The following is a 12,979-nucleotide window of genomic DNA, read 5'->3' on the forward strand; positions in this document are numbered from 1 at the left end:
TGTTACTACAACGTATAACCATAATTTATTGATTTCCATATAACATTTATAAATACTTATAGTCATATGATTCGATAATAACATTAATTAAAATATGATTTATCGTAAACACTTATCAAAAAATAGTGTAGAGGGTGGATTTGTGCATGTACCCTGATAGGAACGGGTGTATCTGCAAGCAACTAAACCACAAAGAAAACAAAGCATGCGTCGACAAGCCGCGTCCACATACGGACGCACCTTCACACAATCACCCACCTACTTCACGAAACTAATATCACATTAAAAGTAGCAGCAGATTTGATTGGTCCGATTGATCCCATCAACAACAAAACAAACTGATATGTCGACAACAAGGGGGGAAATCCAGAAAACACCAAACAGTCGATCGAGACAGTCCTCGACCTTGAACATCCATATACTTAGGTCTAACTAGAGGATGGTCACGTGGTACATATACGACTAGACATCTTAGATTTCGTAGTTGCGGAATTTACTGACAACCTCGCTTGGCGCTTCGGTGCCCCAGGCCGAGCCGGTGCCGCCGCGCCCGGTCCAGTGCAGGTTGGCGCCGCCCTCGGAGGCCCGTCGCTGCGCCGCCGACACGCCGCCCGCCCCCAGGCTGGACGGGCCGGACGAGCCGCCGCTCTCCAGCATGCGGTCTTTGGTCTTGGGCGTGCTCCAGTGCATGGACTGAAAAAGAATAGAATGAGTAAAAGCCGAGTTTAATGTCAAGTTTGTTTATTTTGTACATTCAGCAACAGTTTCACAGTTGACGCGTGTATGTTAAATGATAATTAATTCGCTGTCTGGCTGGCGGCGGAGTGTTTAAATTAATTCGGTGTCGGCCTAAATTGATATGTAAATGCCAGAGTTAGCGTAATGGGAAAACGAGTTAGTTTTTTTGGTTAATTGCAAAACAGATGACTAAATGTGTTTTTTGTTGCTACAGAGTGTTTAAAAAATGAAAGAGGTGTCCAATTAAGTAGTTAATTTACGTGGCAGTGGAATATAAATTAAGGTTGTTGCTACACCGAACTCAGTTTTTGAGAATTTTGAAAGAAAACAGGGCAAACTATGTTAGTTTAGTGTTATTTTTTGTAACAACAACAATTAAAGTAGTTACTTATTAGTTATTATATTGAAGTTTGCTAAAATTTTGCACGGTCTATTGTTAAATTTTGATTCTAAACAAATAATAATAGTTTTTAGATAAAATAACTTCATAATACGTTACCCTTCACCTATTGCTTAATACTGTGATAACGAATATTTTTAATTTTTATTAAAAAAAACAAATTTATATCATAGAATAACAGTTATCTGTTATCTTTACAAAGTTGCGATTGACAATGTTCCATTGTATTCATTTTCGTTTCAAAATATGTAACCAGTATTACTTCGACCGGTGATAAAAAGGATCCGAGACAGATAATTGCAAACAAATTTTCGAAGTAAACTCTTCTCTGTATCTATTTCAAATCTTTTAAATTGGAAAAAGAAAAAAATAATAATACTGAAAGCATTTTTTTTTTTCAAAAAACATAAGGGGTCCCAAATTTGTTTTAAAATTCTTTCAAAAATAAAAATATAAGGAGCCCCAACGATTTTTTTCACATTCTTTAAAATAAAGAAACTTTTAAACTTTTTAAAAACAAAATACATACATAACGGACCCTCAAGATTCTTTCATCTTCTTTAAAATAAAAGAAACTTGGGGTACTAAGGGACCCAAGATCCTTTCAAGTACAAAACACATATACATAGGGGAAACTGGGATCCGAACATTCTTCCAAACTGTTTCAAAAACATAATACTAACACCCCCCAAAGATCTTTTCAAATTCTTTCAAAAACTAAACACAAGGATTCCCGAAGATTCTTTCACTTTCTTAAAGAAAGACACTAGAGGCCCACAAGATTTCTACATTTTCTTTCAAAAATGGAATAAGAGGAGCCCCAACAACTCTTTCGCAATCTTTAAAATAAAAACACTAGGAAACCTAAGATTCTTTCAAACTGTTTAAAAAAAAAATACAAGTGTCTAGAGAAACTGTTTCAATTCTTTCAAAAATAAAACATCAGGGACCCTCAAGATTTTTTCATATTCCTAAAAATAAAGGAAACTATAGAGATCTCAAGATTTCTTCATATAAAAAATACTAGGGAACACAATATTCTTTCAAACAATTTCAAAAAACCAAACAACAGAAGCCCTCAAATTCTTTGAAGTGTGAAACACAAAAAGTCCCGAAGATTCTCTAACATTCTCAAAAAAAAGACACTAGGGGCCCTCAAGATTTCTCAAAATTCTTTCAAAAATAATACAACATAGACGTCTAAGAAAAATTCTTTCGGTTTTTTTTTTAATAGAGGAAACAGGGATCCGAACACTCTTCCAAACTGTTTCAAAAACATAATACTAAAAGCCCCGAAAGATCTTTTCAAATTCTTTCAAAAAATAAACACAAGGATTCCCGAAGATTCTTTCACTTTCTTCAAGAAAGACACTAGAGGCCCGCAAGTTTTCTACATTTTCTTTCAAAAATGGAATAAGAGGAGCCCCAACAACTCTTTCGCAATCTTTAAAATAAAGACACTAGGAAACCTAAGATTCTTTCAAACTGTTTCAAAAACAAAATACAAGTGTCGATAGGAACTATTCCAATTCTTTCAAAAATAAAACATCAGGGACCCTTAAGATTTTTTCATATTCCCAAAAATAAAGGAAACTATAGGGATCTCAAGATTTCTTCGTATAAAAATACTAGGGAACACAATATTCTTTCAAACAATTTCAAAAAACCAAACAACAGAAGCCCTCAAATTCTTTGAAATACAAAACACAAAAAGTCCCGAAGATTCTCTAACATTCTCAAAAAAAAGACACTAGGGGCGCTCAAGATTTCTCCAAATTCTTTCAAAAATAATACAACATTGACCTCTAAGAAAAATTCTTTCAGTTTTTTTTTAAATAGAGGAAACTGGGGATCCGAACATTCTTCCAAACTATTTCAAACACATAATACGAAATCCCCCAAAGATCTTTTCAAATTCTTTCAAAAACTAAACACAAGGATTTCCGAAGATTCTTTCACTTTCTTCAAGAAATACACTAGAGGCCCACAAGATTTCTACATTTTCTTCCAAAAATGGAATAAGAGGAGCCCCAACAACTCTTTCGCAATCTTTAAAATAAAGACACTAGGAAACCTAAGATTCTTTCAAACTGTTTCAAAAACAAAATACGTGTCGATAGGAACTATTCCAATTCTTTCAAAAATAAAACATCAAGGACCCTCAAGATTTTTCCATATTCCTAAAAATAAAGGAAACTATAGGGATCTCAAGATTTCTTCGTATAAAAAATTGTAAAGAACACAATATTCTTTCAAACAATTTCAAAAAACCAAACAACAGAAGCCCTCAAATTCTTTGAAATACAAAACACAAAAAGTCCCGAAGATTCTCTGACATTCTCAAAAAAAAAGACACTAGAGACCCACAAGATTTCTAAATTTTTTTTCAAAAATGGAATAGGAGGAGCCCCAACAACTCTTTCGCACTCTTTAAAATAAAGACACTAGGAACCCTAAGATTCTTTCAAATTGTTTCATAAAAAAAATACAAGTGTCTATAGGAACTATTCCAAATTCTTTCAAAAATAAAACATCAGGAACCCTCAAAATTTTTTCATATTCCTAAAAATAAAGGAAACGATAGGGATCTCAAGATTTCTTCGTATAAAAAATACTAGGGAACACAATATTCTCTCAAACACTTTCAAAAAACCAAACAACAGAAGCCCTCAAATTCCTTGAAATACAAAACACAAAAAGTCCCGAAGATTCTCTAACATTCTCAAAAAAAAAAGACGCTAGGGGCCCTCAAGGTTTCTCCAAATTCTTTCAAAAATAATACAACATAAACCTCTAATAAAAATTCTTTCAGTTTTTTTTTTAATAGAGGAAACTGGGGATCCGAACATTCTTCCAAACTGTTTCAAAAACATAATACTAAAAGCCCCAAAGATCTCTTCAAATTCTTTCAAAAACTAAACACAAGGATTCCCGAAGATTCTTTCACTTTCTTAAAGAAAGACACTAGAGGCCCACAAGATTTCTACATTTTCTTTCAAAAATGGAATAAGAGGAGTCCCAACAACTCTTTCGCAATCTTTAAAATAAGGACACTAGAGGCCCAATTCTGAATCAAACCTGTTAAAATTTAAAGGTTGTTAAAAAATAAACATCCAATCAGATTTACGAATTTAACTCGTTACTATGGAAATTTGCAATTTAACACCCTTTAAATTTAACAACTTTGATTCAGAATTGCCCCTTAGGAAACCTAAGATTCTTTCGAACTCTTTCAAAAATAAATTACAAGTGTCTAGAGAAACTATTCCAATTCTTTCAAAAATAAAACATCAGGGACCCTCAAAATTTTTTCATATTCCTAAAAATAAAGGAAACTATAGGAATCTCAAGAGTTCTTCGTATAAAAAATACTAGGGAACCCAATATTCTTTCAAACTCTTTCAAAAAACCAAACAACAAAAAATCAAAATCTTTTCAAATTCTTTCAAATACAAAACACAAGAAGTCCCGAGAATTATTTCACATTCTCAAAAAAATATATATACTAAGACCCTCAAGATTTCCGCAAATTCTTTCAAACTCTTTCAAAAATAATACAACATAGACCTCTAAGAAAAATTCTTTCAGATTTTTTTAAAACTAAAGCAAACTAAGGATCCGAAGACTTCTTCATATTAAAAATAATATTACTAGGGGAATCAACATTTGTCCAAACTATTTCAAAAAATATAATACTAGGAGTCCCAAACATCTTTTCAAATTCATTCAAAAACAAAGGACTCTCGAATATTATTTCACTTTCTTAAAGAAAGACACTAGAGGCCCACAAGATTTCTTCATTTTCTTTCAAAAATAAAATAAGAGGAGCCTAGAAACAACTCTTTCAAATTCTTAAAAATGAAGGAAACCAGGTGTCTCAGGATTTCTTCACTAATATTCTTTCAAACTGTTTCAAAAATAATACAACAGCGATCTCGAAGACTCTTTCATATTTTTTTAAAAGCAATGAAACTTGGGATCCGAAGTTTTCTTTATAGTAAAATTAATATTACTAGTGGACCCAACATTCTTTCAAACTCTTTCAAAATACAAAACACCAGAAGCCCCCAAGATCTTTTCAAATACTTTGAAAAACAAAACACCAGATTCCCGAAGATTCTTTCACACTCTTAAAAATGGGAGACACCAGGGGCCTCCTAGATTTCTTCACTTTCTTTCAAAAATAAAATAGAAGAACCTAAACACCTCTTTCATATTTTTTAAAATAGAAACGTTAGGAAACCTAAGATTCTTTCAAACTCTTTCAAAATCAAAATGCCAGGGTCTCGAGGAATTTTTCAAATTCTTTCAAAATTAAAACACAAGGATTCCCGAAGATGTTTCCACATTCTCAACAACAAGAAACTTGGGGCCCTCAAGATTTTTTTAATTCTTTCAAAAATAACACACAAGGAGTTACTAAGATTCTTCGTATTCTCATAAAAAGACTAGAAGCCTCCAAGATTCTTTCAAACTCTTTCAAAAATAATACACGAGGACCTCAGATTCTTTCATATTTTTAAAATTAAAGAAAACTTGGAGTGCCAAAATTTCTTCATATGAAAAAGCGTATTATTAGTGGACCAAACATTCTTTCAAATCTCTCCAAGAAGACAGAATGCCAGAAATCCCCAAGATTTTTCCCCATTCTTAAAAAAAAAACACCTGGGACCCCCTAGATTTCTTCAAATACTTTCAAAAATAAAATACGAAGGACTTCAACGACTCTGTCACATTCTTTAAAATAAAGACACAGCTGGAACTCTAAAATTCTTTCAAACTCTTTCATAAACAAAACATCAGTGGCTCTGAGGAATTTTTCAAATTCTTTGAAAAGTAAAACAGCAGTGTCCCGCAAGATTTTATTCATCTTTTTTAAACAAACAGGGACTACTAAGGGACCCAACATTTTTTCAAAGAGTTTCAAGGAACAGCACACTAGAATCCCCAGGATTTTTCAAATTATTTCAAAAAGAAGACAAAAAGTTACGAAGATTCTTTCGTATTCTTAAAAAAAAGACTAGAAGCCTCCAAGATCCTTTTAAAAGCCTTTCAAAAATAATACAACGGGGACCTCAGATTCTTTCATATTTTTAAAATCAAAGAAAACTAGGGGAGCCACGATTTCTTCATATGAAAAAGCGTATTATTAGTGGACCCAAAATTCTTTCAAATGTGTCCAAAAAAACAGAATACCAGAAGTCTTCAAGATTTTTCCACATTCTTAAAAGAGAAACACCAGGGACCCCCTAGATTTCTTCAAATACTTTCAAAAACAAAATACGAAGGACTTCAACGACTCTGTCCCATTCTTTAAAATAAAGACACAGCTGGATACTCTAAAATTCTTTCAAACTCTTTCATAAACAAAGCATCAAAGACTCTGAGGAATTTTTCAAATTCTTTGAAAAGTAGAACAGCAGGGTCGTGCAAGATTTTTTCATATTTTTAAACAAACAGGGACTGGAGGTTCTAAGATTTCTTCATAAAAAAAATACTAAGGGACCCAACATTCTTTCAAAGTGTTTCAAGAAACAACACACTAGAAGCCCCAGGATTTTTCAAATTCTTTCAAAAATATAACACAAAGAGTTACGAAGATTCTTTCGTATTCTTAAAAAAAAGACTAGAAGCCTCCAAGATTTTTTCAAACTCTTTCAAAAATAATACAACAGGGACCTCAGATTCTTTCATATTTTTAAAATTAAAGAGAACTAGGGGTGCCAAGATTTCTTCATATGAAAAAGCGCATTATTAGTGGACCAAACATTCTTTCACATCTCTCCAAGAAGACAGAATGCCAGAAATCCTCAAGATTTTTCCACATTCTTAAAAAAACACCAGGAACCCCCTAGATTTCTTCAAATACTTTCAAAAATAAATTAAAAAGGACTTCAACGACTCTGTCACATTCTTTAAAATAAAGACACAACTGGAGACTCTAAAATTCTTTCAAGCTCTTTCATAAACAAAACATCAGTGGCTCTGAGGAATTTTTCAAATTCTTTGAAAAGTAAGACAGCAGAGTCCTGCAAGATTTTTTCATATTTTTAAACAAAGATGGACTGGAGGTTCTAAGATTTCTTCATAATAAAAAAATACTAGGGGACCCAACATTCCTTCAAAGTGTCTCAAGAAACGACACACTAGAAGCCCCAAGATCTTTTCAAATTCTTTCAAAAATAAAACACAAGAAGTTACGAAGATTCTTTCGTATTCTTAAAAAAAAGAGTAGAAGGCTCCAAGATTCTTTCAAACTCTTTCAAAAATAATACAACAGGGACCTCAGATTCTTTCATAATTTTAAAATAAAAGAAAATTAGGGGAGCCAAGAGTTCTTCATACGAAAAAGCGTATTATTAGTGGACCCAAAATTCTTTCAAATGTGTCCAAAAAAAAAAACAGAATACCAGAAGTCCCCAAGATTTTTCTACATTCTTAAAAAAAAACACCAGGGACCCCCAAGATTTCTTCAAATACTTTCAAAAATAAAATACGAAGGACTTCAACGACTCTGTCACATTCTTTAAAATAAAGACACAGCTGGAGACTCTAAAATTCTTTCAAACTCTTTCATAAACAAAACATCAAAGGCTCTGAGGAATTTTTCAAATTCTTTGAAAACTAAAACAGCAGTGTCCTGCAAGATTTTTTCATATTTTTAAACAAACAGGGACTGGAGGTTCTAAGATTTATTCATAAAAAAAATAGTAAGGGACCCAACATTCTTTCAAAGTGTTTCAAGAAACAACACACTAGAAGCCCCAGGATTTTTCAAATTCTTTCAAAAATATAACACAAAGAATTACGAAGATTCTTTCGTATTCTTAAAAAAAAGACTAGAAGCCTCCAAGATTCTTTCAAACTCTTTCAAAAATAATACAACAGGGACCTCAGATTCTTTCATATTTTTAAAATTAAAGAAAACTAGAGGTGCCAAGATTGCTTCATATGAAAAAGCGCGTTATTAGTGGACCAAACATTCTTTCAAATCTCTCCAAGAAGACAGAATGCCAGAAATCCCCAAGATTATTCCCCATTCTTAAAAAAAAAAACACCAGGGACCCCCTAGATTCCTTCAAATACTTTCAAAAATAAAATACGAAGGACTTCAACGACTCTGTCCCATTCTTTAAAATAAAGACACAGCTGGATACTCTAAAATTCTTTCAAACTCTTTCATAAACAAAGCATCAAAGACTCTGAGGAATTTTTCAAATTCTTTGAACAGTAAAACAGCAGTGTCCTACAAGATTTTTTTCATATTTTTAAACAAACAGGGACTGGAGGTTCTAAAATTTCTTCATAAAAAAAAAATACCAAGGGACCCAACATTCTTTCAAAGTGTTTCAAGAAACAACACACTAGAAGCCCCAGGATTTTTCAAATTCTTTCAAAAATAAGACACAAGGAGTTACGAAGATTCTTTCGTATTCTTAAAAAAAGACTAGAAGCCTCCAAGATTCTTTCAAACTCTTTCAAAAATAATACAACGGGGACCTCAGACTCTTTCATATTTTTAAAATTAAAGAGAACTAGGGGTGCCAAGATTTCTCCATATGAAAAAGCGTATTATAAGTGGATCAAACATTCTTTCAAATGTGTCCAAAAAAACAGAATACCAGAAGTCTCCAAGATTTTTCCCCATTCTTAAAAAAAACACCAGGGACCCTCTAGATTTCTTCAAATACTTTCAAAATTAAAATAAGAAGGACTTCAACGACTCTGTCACATTCTTTAAAATAAAGACACAGCTGGAAACTCTAAAATTCTTTCAAACTCTTTCATAAACAAAACATCAGAAGCTATGAGGAATTTTTCAAATTCTTTGAAAAGTAAAACAGCAGGGTCGTGCAAGATTTTTTCATATTTTTTAACAAACGGGGACTGGAGGTTCTAAGATTTCTTCATAAGAAAAAAATACTAAGGGACCCAACATTCTTTCAAAATGTTTCAAAAAACAACACACTAGAAGCCCCAGAATTTTTCAAATTCTTTCAAAAATAAGACACAAGGAGTTACGAAGATTCTTTCGTATTCTTAAAAAAAGACTAGAAGCCTCCAAGATTCTTTCAAACTCTTTCAAAAATAATACAACGGGGACCTCAGACTCTTCCATATTTTTAAAATTAAAGAGAACTAGGGGTGCCAAGATTTCTCCATATGAAAAAACGCATTATTAGTGGACCAAACATTATTTCAAATCTCTCCAAGAAGACAAAATGCCAGAAATCCCCAAGATTTTTCCCCATTCTTAAAAAAAACACCAGGGACCCCCTAGATTTCTTCAAATACTTTCAAAAATAAAATAAGAAGGACTTCAACGACTCTGTCACATTCTTTAAAATAAAGACACAGCTGGATACTCTAAAATTCTTTCAAACTCTTTCATAAACAAAGCATCAAAGACTCTGAGGAATTTTTCAAATTCTTTGAAAAGTAAAACAGCAGGGTCCTGCAAGATTTTTTCATATTTTTAAACAAACAGGGACTGGAGGTTCTAAGATTTCTTCATAAAAAAAATACTAAGGGACCCAACATTCTTTCAAAGTGTTTCAAGGAACAACACACTAGAAATAAATATTTTCTATGAACATGTACATGCTGCTTGTGAGCAATTTGTACCAGTCAAACGCAAAGTAACTTCTTCGGATCCCAAGTGGTTTAGTCGTGATATTATAAATCTTATAAAGGCAAAGAAAATTGCTCACAAGCAATTTAAAAGAACTAGTACTAATACAGGCTATGTGAAATTTGCAAATTTGAGAAGTTTATGTAAAGTTATGATTAAGAATGCGTATAGTGAACATATCTCTAATATTCAGAATGATTTGTTGTTAAATCCCAGTAGCTTTTGAAAATTTATCCGCACAAAATCTAACTGTCAAATGCCACTGCCAATGAGATTGGGCAATGAAATTTTTTATAATGATATTGATATTTGTCAATGTTTTAGTAATTACTTTGGCTCTGTATATTGTAACGTTATTAATCCTAATTTTAATGCTGTTTTTGATTCAGTGGTTAATATTGATAAAATTAACATTCACTTGACAGATGTTTAAAGTGCGTTAGATATGATTGATTCTAACAAGGGAGCTGGTCCTGATTTCGTTCCTCCAAAATTTTATAAGAACTGTGGTAAGTCTTTAGCATTACCGCTGCAATTGTTGTTCAATTTATCATTACAATCTGGTAAGTTTCCGTCATTATGGAAGGTGACTCATGTTGTACCTATACATAAAGCAGGTAGTAAGTCTTCCATTGAAAATTATAGGCCTGTTTCCATCCTATCAACACCTTGTAAGATATTGGAATCGAAAGTATACACTCATATTTCTTATGCTTTTAAAAATATTATCTCTTTGAATCAGCATGGTTTTTTTCGTAAAAGGTCAATTATAACTAATTTGTTAAGTTTTACTGATAATGTTATTAAGTCATTTTCTGAGGGTGCTGAAGTTCACACTGTGTATACTGACCTCAGCAAGGCCTTTGACAAAATTAGCCATAAAATATTAATAAATAAACTTAGCGCTTATGGTGTCTCTGGTCATCTACTTCTATGGTTTACTAGTTACCTTGATGATCGATCCCAGATTGTGAAATTCAAAAATTGCTTCTCGTCTTCGCAGATTATTACCTCTGGGGTCCCACAAGGGTCAATTCTCGGGCCTTTGCTCTTTTCCATTTATATAAATGATGTGTCTAATATACTCAAATGTAATTTTAGCCTGTTCGCTGATGATTTAAAAATATTTAAAACTATTAGGGATAGTAACGATATGTTTTTACTGCAAAGCGACTTAGATTCTCTCTCACTGTGGTGTAAGGATAACTTAATGAAATTAAATTATAGCAAATGTCAAGTAATATGTTTTAGTCGTAAAATTCTGGCATCAATTCCGTGTTATGCTATTGACAATAATTCCTTAAAAGTTGTTTCTTCCGTAAAAGACCTTGGTATCATTTTAGACAGCAAATTATCTTTTGTCCTGCATTGTGAATATATTGTCTCAAAAGCTAATAAAGTATTAGGGTGTATAAAGAGATACTGTCATGATTTTAATGATATTCGTACTTCTCTAGTATTATATTCATCATTGGTCCGTTCAGTTTTGGAATATGGGTGCATACTGTGGGATCCTATATATCAGGTACATAAGAATAGAATTGAACGCATTCAAAATAAGTTTGTCAAATCTATTTTGTTCAAATTACCACTTAAGGTCTCTCATTCTACTAGTCTTAGTAAATCTTATTTGAGTTTGTCTTTATTAAGTGTACGTCGTGATTTTTACAAAATTTGTTTTATGTTTAAACTTTTAAACAATATGTGCGATTCTGACCTTCTTAATTCTATTAACTTCTATGTTCCTCAGTTCAATGTTAGACAAGCTCCCTTGTTCTACATTAAATTTAATTTTACGAATTATTTGTTGTTTTCACCACTTAATAATATATTATTTACTTGTAATTCTATTTATAGCAGAATTGATTTTTATTCAGATACATTTCCTAAATTTCAAACTAAGTTAAGGCAAACCTTATTTTAAAATATTGTAACATTTTCATGTGATTTTATCATTTTTTCTTTGTATTGTTTAAGGATGTTTTTCCGTCAATAAAGTGAGTAAGTAAGTAAGTAAGAAGCCCCAGGATTTTTCAAATTCTTTCAAAAATAAGACACAAGGAGTTACAAAGATTCTTTCGTGTTCTTAAAAAAAAGACTAGAAGCCTCCAAGATTCTTTCAAACTCTTTCAAAAATAATACAACGGGGATCTCAGATTCTTTCATATTTTTAAAAGTAAAGGAAACTAGAGGTCCCAAGTTTTCTTCATGTTAAAAAGCGAAATTATTAGTGGACCCAAGATTCTTTCAAATCTGTCCAAAAAAACAGAATACCAGAAGTCTCCAAGATTTTTCCCCATTCTTAAAAAAAACACCAGGGACCCTCTAGATTTCTTCAAATACTTTCAAAAATAAAATACGAAGGACTTCAACGACTCTGTCACATTCTTTAAAATAAAGACACAGCTGGAACTCTAAAATTCTTTCAAACTCTTTCATAAACAAAACATCAGTGGCTCTGAGGAATTTTTCAAATTCTTTGAAAAGTAAAACAGCAGAGTCCTGCAAGATTTTTTCATATTTTTAAACAAACAGGGATTGGAGGTTATAAGGTTTCTTCATAAAAAAAAAATACTAAGGGACCCAACATTCTATCAAAGTGTTTCAAGGAATAACACACTAGAAACCCCAGGATTTTTCAAATTCTTTCAAAAACAAGACACAAGGAGTTACGAAGATTCTTTCGAATTCTTAAAAAAAAAATAGAAGCCTCCAAGATTCTTTCAAACTCTTTCAAAAATAATACAACGGGGACCTGAGATTCTTTCATATTTTTAATATTAAAGAAAACTAGGGGAGCCAAGATTTCTTCATATGAAAAAGCGTATTATTAGTGGACCTAAAATTCTTTCAAATGTGTCCAAAAAAACAGAATACCAGAAGTCCCCAAGATTTTTCCACATTCTTAAAAAAAAAAACTCCAGAGACCCCCTAGATTTCTTCAAAAACTTTCAAAAATAAAATACGAAGGACTTCAACGACTCTGTCACATTCTTTAAAATTAAGACACAGCTGGAAACTCTAAAATTCTTTCAAGCTCTTTCATAAATAAAACATCAGTGGCTCTGAGGAATTTTTCAAATTCTTTGAAAAGTAAAACAACAGCGTCGTGCAAGATTTTTTCATATTTTGAAACAAACAGGGACTGGAGGTTCTAAGATTTCTTCATAAAAAAAATACTAAGGGACCCAACATTCTTTCAAAGTGCT

At 32.2% G+C, this 12,979-nt stretch overlaps 1 protein-coding gene across 2 annotated transcripts in view; it reads right to left on the reverse strand.

Annotated features, from left to right (window-relative positions):
• The window catches only part of LOC135129595 (J domain-containing protein), a 34,835-nt gene that overhangs the window by 450 nt on the left and 21,406 nt on the right, over nucleotides 1-12,979 (reverse strand). The window contains exon 4 of one of the 2 annotated variants that reach the window (XM_064056786.1): nucleotides 505-693. In XM_064056786.1, coding sequence (XP_063912856.1) covers nucleotides 505-693 — 189 coding nt within the window. Of the gene's footprint in view, nucleotides 694-12,979 lie in introns of both variants that reach the window. The other variant, XM_064056787.1, reaches the window with a different exon arrangement.

This window comes from Zophobas morio, unplaced genomic scaffold (assembly GCF_036711695.1).
Source record: "Zophobas morio isolate AGI-343-1 ecotype UQ-CSIRO unplaced genomic scaffold, CSIRO_AGI_Zmor_V1 ptg000016l, whole genome shotgun sequence".
Classification (NCBI taxonomy): Eukaryota; Metazoa; Arthropoda; class Insecta; order Coleoptera; family Tenebrionidae; genus Zophobas; species Zophobas morio.